General features: G+C 46.9%; 1 protein-coding gene across 1 annotated transcript; it reads left to right on the top strand.

Moving 5' to 3' along the window:
• Positions 1 to 1116: 1116 nt before the first annotated feature.
• LOC136960465 (myelin regulatory factor-like protein) lies at positions 1117 to 11784 on the top strand. The gene is made up of 26 exons (XM_067254967.1): positions 1117 to 1161; positions 1698 to 1782; positions 2276 to 2366; positions 3244 to 3419; positions 3471 to 3765; positions 4160 to 4260; positions 4451 to 4613; positions 5033 to 5228; positions 5425 to 5501; positions 5664 to 5774; positions 6082 to 6172; positions 6465 to 6665; positions 6884 to 6992; positions 7127 to 7236; positions 7455 to 7615; positions 8772 to 8838; positions 8942 to 9030; positions 9175 to 9246; positions 9356 to 9402; positions 9581 to 9730; positions 9885 to 9932; positions 10032 to 10116; positions 10355 to 10429; positions 10584 to 10692; positions 11176 to 11250; positions 11459 to 11784. Exons 2-26 carry the CDS (start codon positions 1707 to 1709, stop codon positions 11543 to 11545), a joined length of 2862 nt encoding a protein of 953 aa, XP_067111068.1. The 5' UTR covers positions 1117 to 1161; positions 1698 to 1706; the 3' UTR covers positions 11546 to 11784.
• Positions 11785 to 12959: the final 1175 nt, after the last annotated feature.

Genomic DNA, 12959 nt, shown 5'->3' on the forward strand with positions numbered 1-12959 from the left:
GAATGAGAGAGAGAGAGAAAGAGAGAGAGAGAGACATCTAGTATTAAAAAGCACTTTAATGTATAGTGGGGAAATAACTGTAGGAAAGTGATGATAAATTCTGTTTCATTTAATGTGATCTGAGGTTGTATTATATAGGGAAGTGGTCAGCACCACTTCTGAACACTAAAAGGATAAGGCAAGACTGGCCAAGATTATTAAACTTTTCACTTGTTGTCTCATACAGGACATCTGTTCTTCATTGAGTAGTCAGGGCCACATATTCTTCTATACTGCAGGTGGCTTAGTGGCTGTGGTCTGCAACGTGACCACTAGAGGTCGCTCTGGCTCAAAAGATTCCTGCGACCCCTCTTCAGAAAGTGGAAAGAGGAAGTGCTTGGTGCTGAACCCTGGGATATGGTGGTTGCCCATATACAACCAGAGCACCTGCTCCCACAGTATCTAGGAGGTGGGGGGACTACCTCGAGAGCAGGGGCAGTATGGAGGAGCTAGGGGACAGCCTTTTACATGTTAGATCAGAGAGCCCTCCAAGAGGGTGAGGTATGAGGAAATAAGTGACATTTCTCAAAAGCGTGTACCCTGTCACAGTGAGGACAGTAACTGCACTGTATGACAGCACAGACTCCATAACAGTCTGTATAATTCGAGAAAACAGTTGTGTGATTGAGACCGTGCAGGCTGGTGGACTATTTGCCTTTGAGCCAACAGAGATAAGATACACTGCGTTCTTCAATCCTGCAATTATACCTCATCTTGTCATGAAAGCCTTCTTTATGACCCAGTGCAAGGACAACTGATTTACACACACACACACCCTCACACACTCCTGCACAAAGACACACACATACACAGGTGTACGCCTGCGCAGGTTATATGATTGACTTTTACCTTTTAGTCTTCAGTTCAAGGTACACAGGAGAAAGATTGGCTCGACGGACAATACCATAAGGGGGAACATTGGGAATATCCCCTAAAACACTGCAGGGAAAACAGGCCCAGACAAGCAGAGGGTGACACATGAAGATGGACTAAGAGCAGTTTCAGAGTTTGAAGGGTCTGTTTACACAAATGGATTGTACCTGATCCGTCGATCCGACGACGCAGGAAAGGACGACAACTTCACCAACAGACAGGGAGACGCCATCTTGGAGGAGAGAGCAGGTACGTGACTCCTCGCTGGCTGCCCTGTCAAGGGAACGTTTGTTTTTAACACTTTGTTAGTTTGAACTTCTACTGTGTTTGTCTAACTAGAGGATTTACAGTAAACCGTGTTTCCAGTATATGCGATTAAATAATTTAATATTGACAAACCTTAGAATGGAAAGTGTAACCACAGGTAAGTCTCTGTTTGCCAGGCTTCAGGATGGCTCCACGGTCATTAACCCAATGAGCCGGAATACATGAAAGCAGTGATGTCACAGGTGCAGATGGTTGGGCTGGCGGAAGAATCTAGATGCAGAAGGCTAACTTCTTTTGTTCAGCCAGAGAACCATGCAATAATGTATTAGCTGTGGTTGCGATACCATAGGTAGAGCTTGGCCACAGCCCACCAGCTTAACCATGTCACAATGTGACACAAGTGGGATAAATCTGGAGAACCACACCTCTCCTAAGACCCAGCTGGGTTTACCAACAGCCTGAAGCCTGGGCCTGGCCTGTGGTTTCACCCCCGCCTGACAGCTCTGTTCTTCAGGCAGACAGGTACCATGGAGCCCCTAGAAGGAGTCAGGGTGCCTGTGGATGTGCTGGGGGAGAACGAGGCTCTGCAGCAGTTCTTTGACGGTAAGACATGGTGGTCTACAGCCAATGAAATGACTTCTGACCTTTTCGTTCCTCTTCTGACCTCTTTTTGGTACTGTGACATCATTCACTTGGGGATCACATGATGACAGTCAAAAGTCATCAGTATGAGGAGTGTGTGCGTGTTCCTGTGTATGTGTGTGTGCCATGTGTGTGCGGTCAAGGTGCTCATGTCATAGACCTCCATGCAGCAGTCCCAGGGCAATTGAAAGGTGTGTGTAGGCCGCAGGTGTGGAGGCTATGACATCAGCTCTGACATCACGTTGAGCCGGTGTGATTGTTATCTTTGAGTCATCAAATCAGGTCTCTGACTACACCCCAGCAAACATAACATTCCTTACTGCTTCTACTGAAACCTTGTTTGGGGAAGCTGTATCTTGTTAGGTTCTCCTGGCTTTTGTGTTCCCTTGACATATTTAGAGGAGTCAAACCAGTCAAACAATCCATGTCCGTGTGTGTGTGTGTGTATTCCCAGGTCAGGACATGAGTGGGGTCCTGGAGAGCACTGTGGTGGACACCAGCATGCTGGAACAGTACCTCAGTAACGACATGGACCCCATTACCTTGTAAGTGGCTTCCTGTCACTGCACTGTGTTCAGCAGGCGTGGGCCTCGGACATGGGTCTTTTTCTCCTGACGTCGACCTGTCTATTCTCCTTCTCTCTATCTACATCTCCATGCACTTCAGGGACAGTTCTACTGGAAGAGCTTTATTACCAAAACCAATAATCTGTGTTGTCTGTCTGTAATCAAAGTCAAAGTGCATCGTACAGTAGTGAGGTGGTCGAAGGCTGTTGGCAAACAGTTCAAAGGCTGGTGTTTCCCCCTGATAATGACAGAGAAAATCGAATATCCAGTTGCTGGTATAAAACACCTCCAAGTTCTACTGCCCATCAACAGCGCAGGCTTTTAGGACCCAGAGCTTTCTCCAGAGGGAGGCTTGGTTATATATTCATCAAGCAAAACAATCTACTCTCTGGCCTGGTAAACCATGCCCATTTCATCAACTCACCTTTTTTTATTTCTCCACGGGTCAGTTATGTGGGCTTTTTAACAATCTGATGGCCCGCCCACTTGCCGGCCATTAACCTGCCAGTAACTTCCTGCCTTGGCGCCATATGTTAAACCGACTAGCCAATCAGAGTATTCTAATATGTTATAGGCTCATTCCTAGTATGTGATTGACATTAGCATGGTTTATATTGGGGGATTTAAAGATGTGATATTAAACTAGGTGGACTGCACTGTCAATTTAATTCTCGTCAGCTAGAGTATGAACTTCCCTAAAAGAAAGTGAACCAGGAGTCCTTAAGTCACATTTGGAACCTATAACCAAACATGAAGCATATGTGATGAGTAGCATTCGGTCTGGTCCATCAGTCTTACAACAATCATTAGCTGCTGTTGCAGATCCTGAGTTTAAACCAGCCCCTCGTCTCCGCAGCATCCTGCCTGAGTCTCCACCAGACTCCGGATCTGAACCCTGCTCTCCTCCGCAAGTCAATTGGTCAAATGAGCAGGTCAACCAGGAAGTTCACCAGCATCCAGCCTCATCCTGTCTTTTCAAAGAGCAGGTTCCTGCGGCCCACCCGGGGCTGCCCCCCCACCTGCAACTCAAGGGTCTGACTAACACTTATATAAAATCCCCCCCAGCCCCTGTCTCTGTCCCAGGACCGTCCCTACACAGCTCCCCCCATCACCCCTATTACCTGAGTCCTGCAGACAGCTACATGCAGTCCAACACCCCTGCACCACCCCTGATCCAAGAGACTCTTCAACGACGCACACCAACCCAGCCCCAGCCCCAGCCCCAACTACAGCCCCAGCCTCAGCCTCAGCCTCGATCTCCACATCTGGGTCCTGAAAATATGTACACTAAACGGAAAGCCCCTCAGGCCCCAGGAACAGTCTGCCCTCCAGATCCTGACTATTCCTACCTGCCCCGCACCCCTGGACAGCACGCTGGGTGAGTCACACTGTTGCCCTATTGGTCTAATGTTTACGTGAGAAGTGCGTGACACCAGGGTTTATTCCAGTCATGAGGAAGCGGAAGGTGAGAGCTGACAGTCTCCTCTCAGTCCCATCTCAAGCTGTACTGGGAGAAGACTTGGGGGAGTCAGGTGGCTGAGCGGTGAGGGAATCGGGCTAGTAATCCGAAGGTTGCCAGTTCGATTCCCGGTCATGCAAACTGACGTTGTGTCCTTGGGCAAGGCACTTCACCCTACTTGCCTCGGGGGGAATGTCCCTGTACTTACTGTAAGTCGCTCTGGATAAGAGCGTCTGCTAAATGACTAAATGTAAATGTAAATGTAAGACTTCCAAAGAGACATGAACCAATCAGAATGTCTCCTACCCTTTAGGGCTTTCCCAGCAGACAGGAAGAGGAGGAGATCGGAGTCCTTCGAAGGTTTGTCGGACCACAGACTCTACCCTGACCCCATCAGAACCAAGGCTTCTTATGGTAACGTTCTGCCCTAGCTACCTATCCCATTCTCCCCTGTTTCCTGTCACGCGGGTTTACATTAAGAGGCTCCGCCCCCATTTTGATCACAATCACTTCATATAAAGATATGTAATATGTGGTTGTAAGTGTGAGTGTTTGTATGTGTGCATTCGTGACCCCTGAACCCTGTGCTATTCCCTCACTCCAGTAGGGTCAGAGAGTGAAGGAGGAGGAGGAGGAGGAGAGGGGGCCTTCTATGACAGCGATGGTGCCAATGGGAATGTGGGCATGTGTCACAACCAGCTCCTGACCTGGGAACACTTCCAGCCTGCCCAGTGGTGCCCTCTCTACAGCACCAACTACCACACTCTGTAAGGGACTTCCTCTGGGCCTCACAACTGTAACGTTTGATCCAATATTATGCATAGTTTACATAGTTTATACTGCTTACTTTACAAAGACATTACATTTAATCATTTAGCAGACGCTCTTATCCAAAGCGACTTACAGTAAGTACAGGGACACTCCCCCCAAGGCAAGTAGGGTGAAATGCTTTGCCCAGGGACACAACGTAAAATTGCACGGCTGGGAATTGAAACCGGCAACCTTCTGATTGGTAGCCCGATTCCCTAACCGCTCAGCAGTAAATAATACAACATAGTTGTATTATTGACATGGAATTATATGATGATGATGATGAGAATAAAGGACAATAAAGGTCATAAAGGAAATAAGATAAAGCAGTTATTTCTGATAAACAATAAAGTGCAGCTTCCTGCTTCCTACCCAGGCCCTCCCCTGGTTACCATGTCGACACTGATAAAGGCTTCAACTACTCGCTGGCGGATGAGGCCTTTGTGTGCCAGAAAAAGAACCACTTCCAGGTCACAGTTCACATAGGCATGGTGGGAGACCCCACGTATGTCAAGACTCCGTCTGGCCCCGCCCCCGTAGAGAGCTTCCAGGTCAAGGTGTTTGGGGTCAAGGTAAACACAACTTTCCAGGAGATAATCTGTAATCTACCACACTTGGACAGGTGGCTGCCCGTGTCTCAGTACAGTGGACATTAATCCAGTTAAGTCAGATCAGGGATTTCTCTATGTTAGGGGAAGGCAGAGACAGATAGAACCAGAAGTGAACCTTTTGACCAAAGGTCCAATGTTGTTGATCTTTACTCTGCAGCGAGAAGCTCCAGATCACCTGGTGACCATTGAACAGTCCCAGTCTGACCGCACCAAGAAGGCCTTCCTGCCTGTCAGGTGGGCTTCATGCTCTTCACATAGAGAACCAAACACCCACATCTTCCATGGTCCCACAGCACCAACATATTAAAGGGACAGCTCACTTAAAAAACTATTGACATGTCATCACTGCCCAGTTTACAAGATCGGAATGTGTTTTTTTTTGTTGTGTTTTTTCAGGGTGAGTTTGCCAGGAGATAAGATCACAAAGGTAACACTAGGAAGACTTCATTTCAGTGAAACCACAGCCAACAACATGAGGAAGAAGGGCAAGCCCAACCCTGACCAGAGGTTAGGCAACTCTGTCATCCTCCCTCCCCCTCTCTTTTTCCCTGCCTCTCTCTCTCTCTCTCTCTCTCTCTCTCTCTCTCTCTCTCTCTCTCTCTCTCTCTCTCTCTCTCTCTGACTCTCTCTCTCTCTCTCGCTCTCTGTCTCTCTCTGCCTCTCTCTCTCTCTCTCTCTCTCTCTCTCTCTCTCTGACTCTCTCTCTCTCTCGCTCTCTGTCTCTCTCTGCCTCTCTCTCTCTCTCTCTATTTCTCTTTCATTCTGTATCCCCTGTGTTGTCACTGACTGACAGGCCTGTGTGTGTGATTGGCAGGTACTTCATGATGGTGGTGGGTCTATATGCTACAGTGGGGGAGCAGAGCTACCTCCTGGTTGCCTTGGTTTCCGAGAAGATCATCGTCAGGGTAACACACTCTTCTTTCCAACTGACCAGTCAGGTTGCCCAGTTAATGATTAACTCACAGTTCTTGTTGTGACACACATTTTACACTGGACTGGTATTATATAATTACGGCAGGGCATTTTGATGTGAAGAGTGGAACACACTTAGCCTCAGAAACAAGTTGATTGTCAACTCACAGACAAAATCTGAACGAGCTAAGACACAGGTCTCAGTTGCTCCTGCACATTTGGATCCCTGAGATTGTTCAGAAGAAGACTAACTCCTCCTCCCTGCTGCTCCGCTGCCCTTGGCAGGCGTCCAACCCAGGCCAGTTTGAGACGGACAGCGAGGTGATGTGGCAGCGTGGCGCAGGACCAGACACTGTGGTGGGTCACGGCAGGGTGGGCATCAACACGGACACCCCCGATGAGGCCCTGGTGGTCTGCGGTAATGCCAAGATCATGGGTGCTGTCATGCACCCCTCTGATCGCCGTGCCAAGCACAACATACAGGAGGTAGGACATGGTTGTTGGGAGGGAGGGAGGGAGGGATGGAGGGGATGGAGGGAGGCAGGGAGGGATAAAGGGATGGAAGGATGGAGGGATGGAAGGATGGAGGGATGGAGGGATGGAGGGATAGAGGGATAGAGGGATGGACGGAAGGAGGGCCAGCTTAACAGATGGATGAATGGAGGGAGGGATGGATCTGATCCACCCCTCTACGTTGTCTCCAGGTGGACTCCACAGAGCAGCTGAAGAGGATAGCCCAGATGAGGATCGTGGAGTATGACTACAAACCAGAGTTTGCTACCACCATGGGCATCGACCATGTCCACGAGACAGGTATTAATACATGAATCTACAGTCTCGTTTAACATATCTTTCAAATTGAAAATGTATGAATCAAGAGAGAGACCTGTCTGTTATTGGTTCATATTATTGATTGGTTGATCCCTTGTTGATGACCCTCCCCTCAGGTATAATTGCCCAGGAAGTGAAGGAGCTGCTTCCTACAGCTGTTAAAGAAATGGGAGATATTACCTTCTCTGATGGAAAAAAGATACACAACTTCCTCATGGTCGACAAGGTATGTGTGTGGATTTGAGGGTGTTTCTGTGTGAGATAGGATGTCTGTGAGTTTCTGTCTGTCTGGCTATTCCTTCTATCTTTACTCCACAACATCACGCGACTGCGACATATCTAGACTGGGTGCTGTGAATGTCTTTGACGACTTCCCAACAAGATAGATAAAGAAGACTCAGATAAGGTCTCTAAAGTGAACCCCACCCTCTCTCCGCCCAATAGGAGCAGATCTTTATGGAGAACGTGGGGGCCGTGAAGCAGCTGTGCAAGCTGACTGACAACCTGGAGAACCGGATCCAGGAGCTGGAGGTGTGGAACACCCGCCTGGCCAAGCTGAAGAACATTGGCAGCCTGCGTTCCAGTGGCACAGTCCACTCTGCCGGGTGAGGACACTAGAGGGGAGGCTGGACTTCATGGAAGCCCAGGAGCAGGGCTTCTCCAAGCCTGGTGCTGGACAGCTGCCCTCCAGCAGGTTTTTGCTGCAAAATCCAACACACCTAATTCTTATGATTAGTTCAAGTGTTGGATTCAGTTTGTTACAAGTGGGGTAACTGTAGCAATGCATATCAAAAATCTATAGGAAGGTATTTCTTCAGAACAGAGTTGGAGACCCCTTGTTGGAAGGAATTTTTTACATTTACATTTAGACATTTAGCAGACGCTCTTATCCAAAGCGACTTACAGTAAGTACAGGGACATTCCCCCGAGGCAAGTAGGGTGAAGTGCCTCACCACAACATCATCGGCATGACCGGGAATCGAACTGGCCAACTGACTCCCTATTATCTTTTTATCTTATCTTTCCGTAACTTTCACAGCAGTTTAGGGTAGATTAACTTGGCCTACCTGAATATTAGACAATATCATGTAACAATCGACTGAGTGTGAAGGTTTTTACATTTACATTTATTCATTTAGCAGACGCTTTTATCCCAAGCGACTTCCAAGAGAGATCTATACAAAAGTGCATAGGTCCATGATCATAAACAACGAGATAGCAACAAAACATTGTGGGTAGCCAAAACATGAAGCATACATTGTGAAAAGCACACAATGTATTTTAACTTTTAGGTTTACTTAAAGGTTATTAGGGCACCTTAGCCCACATTATCAGTACTACATTCTGCATTCTTGATTCTAGACGATAATCAGAATAAGAAACTAAGTTGTTTGTGAGCTTCAGTCAGTTAGTTTGAGTTTTGTATTGCCACATTCCTGGTATGTGAGTCAAATGGAAAATAACTGTGAACTAAAAAGTGTTGGGAGGGTTATGCAACACTTAATGTCGTTAAGGTGTTTATGACCCAGTTAGTGGAACTACACATTATCACCCTGACCAGCAGGGTCAAGGACAACAACTCCTAAACTGCCATGACATGTTTGATACACAAAGACTGTAGTCTCGACGGCAGACATTTTCATGGAAATGTAGCAGCTACAAGGTTACCAGTATATGGGCTGTGAGGTAACCTTTTAATGTTTAAGCTTATGTTTGTCTGTGTGATAACTGCCAACATTAACCAGCTTTGTTGTCACACAGGAAACCAAATAAACAATCCAGTGTCCCAACACTACCAAAGAAGCCCAGCCCTCTAAAATCGGGGAGAGTGAGTTATTCAAACACACACACACACACACACACACACACACACTTGTATGCACACACACAAGCTCACATCTAAAACCCCTACAACTCTGTCTGGTTTTCAGGAGAAGTTATCTGAGAAGTACAGCCATTGTTTCCATCACAAGGCTTTCAAGGCCAGCATCATAACCCTGGTATCCACCATGGCCTTCTGGTGAGACCAGCTATACATGAAACACAACACCAATGATAATCTATACCTACTGGCCAGTTACTGTCCAGTGAAACCAGGCTTTATGCTCCTTACATCTAAATGTGTGTGTGTGTGTGTGTGTGTACGTGTGTGTGTAACCAACAGCATCATTGCCATCACTGCTCTGTATATGCTGACACTGAGAGATGACAGCTTGGACACCCTTCCTGATATGGGGTAGGGTAGGCGTGCCACTTACACTATAAGCACACACTCACTTGTCACCAAACATGACATGTTCTTCAAAGACAACATTCATAATGACATGCTTTCTTCCTCCATGCAGCAGTAACAGCTCAGAGGCCGCCACCACCACGTCCTTGCCAAGCACAGGTAAATATCCCTGAAACTTTCCCTTCAGCTTGGAAACTTGAGTCTTAGAAACTTCCACTGACGTTCTAGAAACCTCCACGGGGCTGTATGGTAACACTGTCCACTGAGCCTGAGTCCATGTGCATGTCTGGCTGTGTCTGTGTGTGTGTGTGCGCGCGTGTGTGTGTGTGTAATGCAGTGACCCCGACTTCCCCTGACCTCAACCCTGTGGAGGTGGACTTCTGTCAGATCCTGTACTGTGAGGAGGTCTACTGCTGTCCTCCTGTCAGTGACGTCACAAACACTACAATCGATGAACAGCACTCCCCTGACGACTGCTCCCTGAAAGGTTACACAAACCACACACACACACACACAATTCACACTTGCAACCCTCAAACGTGTACGGAGACAAACCACACACATGCACATGAACCAAACGCACACAAACAGCCAAGCATGCTTGCTTTCAGATGCTCACATGTGCCACTTGTGTCTTGCAGAAAAAAGGAAAGCAAAGCTGTCTGACTCGCTGAAAAACTCCAGCGACTGTAAGTGATTGTGAAACCTGATCAGATCTATACATGGTCTCCTGTCTGTCCTACTTGGTCAGGGCGCATGGTTCAACCCTGTCTGATGCTCTTTCTCAGGGACCAACACCACTATCCAGTCTTTCGTCATTAAAGAAAACCAGCAGGTTATAGATAGCCGATACTGTATGAAGGGGAAGTGTGGGTAAGTTCCAATCAAACTGAGGGTTTAATCCATTATCATGTTCAATCAGGTCAAAATTGCACAAATTACTATTTGCCACTAGATGGCAGCATAGTACATGAACCACACTCATTCATTGGACAATGCCATAATATCTCTTTCTCTTTCTTTCTCTCTCTCTTTCTCTTTCTCTCTCTTTCTTTCTCTCTCTCTTTCTCTCTCTCTCTCTCTCTCTCTCACTCTCTCTCTCCTATTCAAGGGGAGGAAATTACAGCTTCAGCATCCCCATCAGCAAGTTTGTTCCTGTCAACATGCGAATCACGGTCCAGATGATGTGAGTTCAGCTGCATACAGGGTATTGGTAGAGTCTCGGTCACGGTTAACTATCAGTTCATTAGGAAATGGGAGTCAACCGGGCCTGATATATTTAGTCTGAAGCCGTGATTGGTCAGTACCGTAGTTGACCACTAGATGTCTCTCTTTCCAAGCTCAACAGAGCTTCTGGTGATCCACTTGTGCAAGTCTGACGAGTCAGCATCCTGCTCTGCTCTCATGGACTACAACCAGATGGATGGATATGATTTCATCAATTCACAGGTACAGAGGCCAGCACTTAAAGAGATTGAAACTTTCATTTACAAAACAGACCCTGTTATTTAGCATAGTGGGTAGAAGATGACTGGAGCCATGAGTGTGGTCCTTGGTCTGAGATATGACTTCTACCCTCCCTCCCTCCCTCCCTCCCTCCCTCCCTCCCTCCCCTCCCCTCCCTCCCTCCCTCCCCTCCCTCCCTCTCTCTCTCTCTCTCTTCGTCGCTCTCTCTCTCTCTCTCTATCTCTCTCTCTCTTCGCTCTCTCTCTCTCTCTCTCTCTCTCTCTCTCTCTCTCTCTCTCTCTCTCTCTCTCTCTCTTCTCTCTCTCTCTCTCTCTCTCTCTCTCTCTCTCTCTCTCTTCTCTCTCTCTCTCTCTCTCTCTCTCTCTCCTCTCTCTCTCTCTCTCTCTATCTCTCTCTCTTCGCTCTCTCTCTTCTCTCTCTCTCTCTCTCTCTCTCTTCGCTCTCTCTCTCTCTCTCTCTCCACAGGGCTATGTACATGAGTGGCCCTTGCCCGTGGCTCGACTGTACCGGAGCTCCTATCACTTCCGCACTGCTGTGGCGGTATGAAGCACATACACACACATGCATTAACTGTGAACCATTCTGGCTTTAGTGCGAAATGCAAAGCAGTTTAGTATGCCATTTTTATAGTGCCAACATCATAGTACTTTATCAGACACACTGTAACGGGACATTCATATTTTCTGACCCATTAAACAGTAGTGTAGCCATTTAAGACACAGGGTAAGTCTCTTCTCTCTGTCCCTAGGGCCAGGCTGACTGTTTGACTGACCATAACTACGCAGGGGCACTGTTCACAGACTACCACTTCTTCTTCCATCGCTACTGTAAATGAAGAGGAAGAGGAGGAGCTACTGTTCTGGAAACCTCCAAAGTGACTGTGAATCAGCCGACCTGCGGCCGGCTACCACAGAGTAGCTGTCAGACAGGTGAAACAGGTAGAAACCAGTCACCCGGCCCAGGCTCAGGAATATTCTCCCTCTAAATTAATACATATTTTTGTATTCTCTATAGCTCCTGGTCAGTTGAGGCTATGTGCTTTGTGTCAAGTGATGTGTGTCCAGATAATGAGGATTTGGGTTCTGTTTATTGTCCTAATTTGCTTCAAGATTTCTGTACATAATTTACCTTTTCAATGCACTGGCAGTGAAGTTCTGTATTAGATACACAGTATATATTTATGAATATAGAAATATGTCATATCAGTTTGTTTTCCAGTTATCTGTTTAATTTGTGTGTTATGACTCAATTGCACTACTTGAACAGAGATTCAAACAAAATAGCAGTAAAAGGTGGCTGTTGTTTATAACTTAGTAGTTGGTACACATATAAACCAGTTATAACACATACACGTCGGTTTGCAACACTGTGCAGTGTAGACTGCTTTCAGTATTTTAATCTTACATATTGACACATCTGTGAAGTTCAGTCAAGACATTCACGTGATTGATTTCACCATTTATTCATATACATGAGAATAGGTTTAACATTGGCAGAATGGATGTACATGGGGAAGCGCTCCCTACCTTCACTGCAGCATGCATGACATGAGGCAGGGAGCAACGATCCCCCAACGGGGAGTACAGACAGACCACATGGGGGAGAAGGGGATGGTGGTGGGTGGCAGCAGCGCAGAACACTAAGGTTAGCGAGGACGGGTGTGCGTGCATGTGTGCGACTTTATAGCGCCGCCTATCGAGTTAAGCCTATGGGCTGAGAACACGGCGATGGTGATATGACGCACGCTGCCCCAATGCCATGCCTGAACTTGCTTCACTCATTTTGAGTCTGAACCAAAAAAAATATTCTTATATTCATTTAAACACTGATGCAGATGTAATACTAACATATATGTTGACTGTAGGTATTTTGAATTGTATTTTTGAATCCTTTAACATGAACCAATTTTTGTATCATGGCTGTTGTGTTCTTATTAATAGGGTGGAAATCCATGCAAAATTACTATCAGACTGCTTTTCCAAATATGTCAAATGTAACGCTAATCACATTTTTGATTGGGGAAAACCTGTTGTGAACAAATGCAATCTAATTTCCTTCCTGGCTTGTCAATCTTGTCCTATCACATGGTCCATGCCCACCAGGAGGCGGGATCAGAAGAGGGTAGACCAGAGTGGATAGCAGAAGACAAACACCCATAATCCTCCCTGACAGCTGTACTAATCCCCCTGAACACACAGGCTCATCTGACACCCCTCTGCTCTGTGTGTGTGTGTGTGCTTTCTTGTGTG

Source organism: Osmerus mordax, chromosome 17, assembly GCF_038355195.1.
Source record: "Osmerus mordax isolate fOsmMor3 chromosome 17, fOsmMor3.pri, whole genome shotgun sequence".
Classification (NCBI taxonomy): domain Eukaryota; kingdom Metazoa; phylum Chordata; class Actinopteri; order Osmeriformes; family Osmeridae; genus Osmerus; species Osmerus mordax.

Excerpts from the sequence above, each read along its gene's own strand:
- LOC136960465 (XM_067254967.1), top strand. The coding sequence starts at position 1,707 with ATGGAGCCCCTAGAAGGAGTCAGGGTGCCTGTGGATGTGCTGGGGGAG. Across the intron at positions 5,502-5,663 it reads AAGGCCTTCCTGCCTGTCAG|GGTGAGTTTGCCAGGAGATA; the intron begins GTGGGCTTCATG and ends GTGTTTTTTCAG. Across the intron at positions 7,616-8,771 it reads GGCACAGTCCACTCTGCCGG|GAAACCAAATAAACAATCCA; the intron begins GTGAGGACACTA and ends GTTGTCACACAG.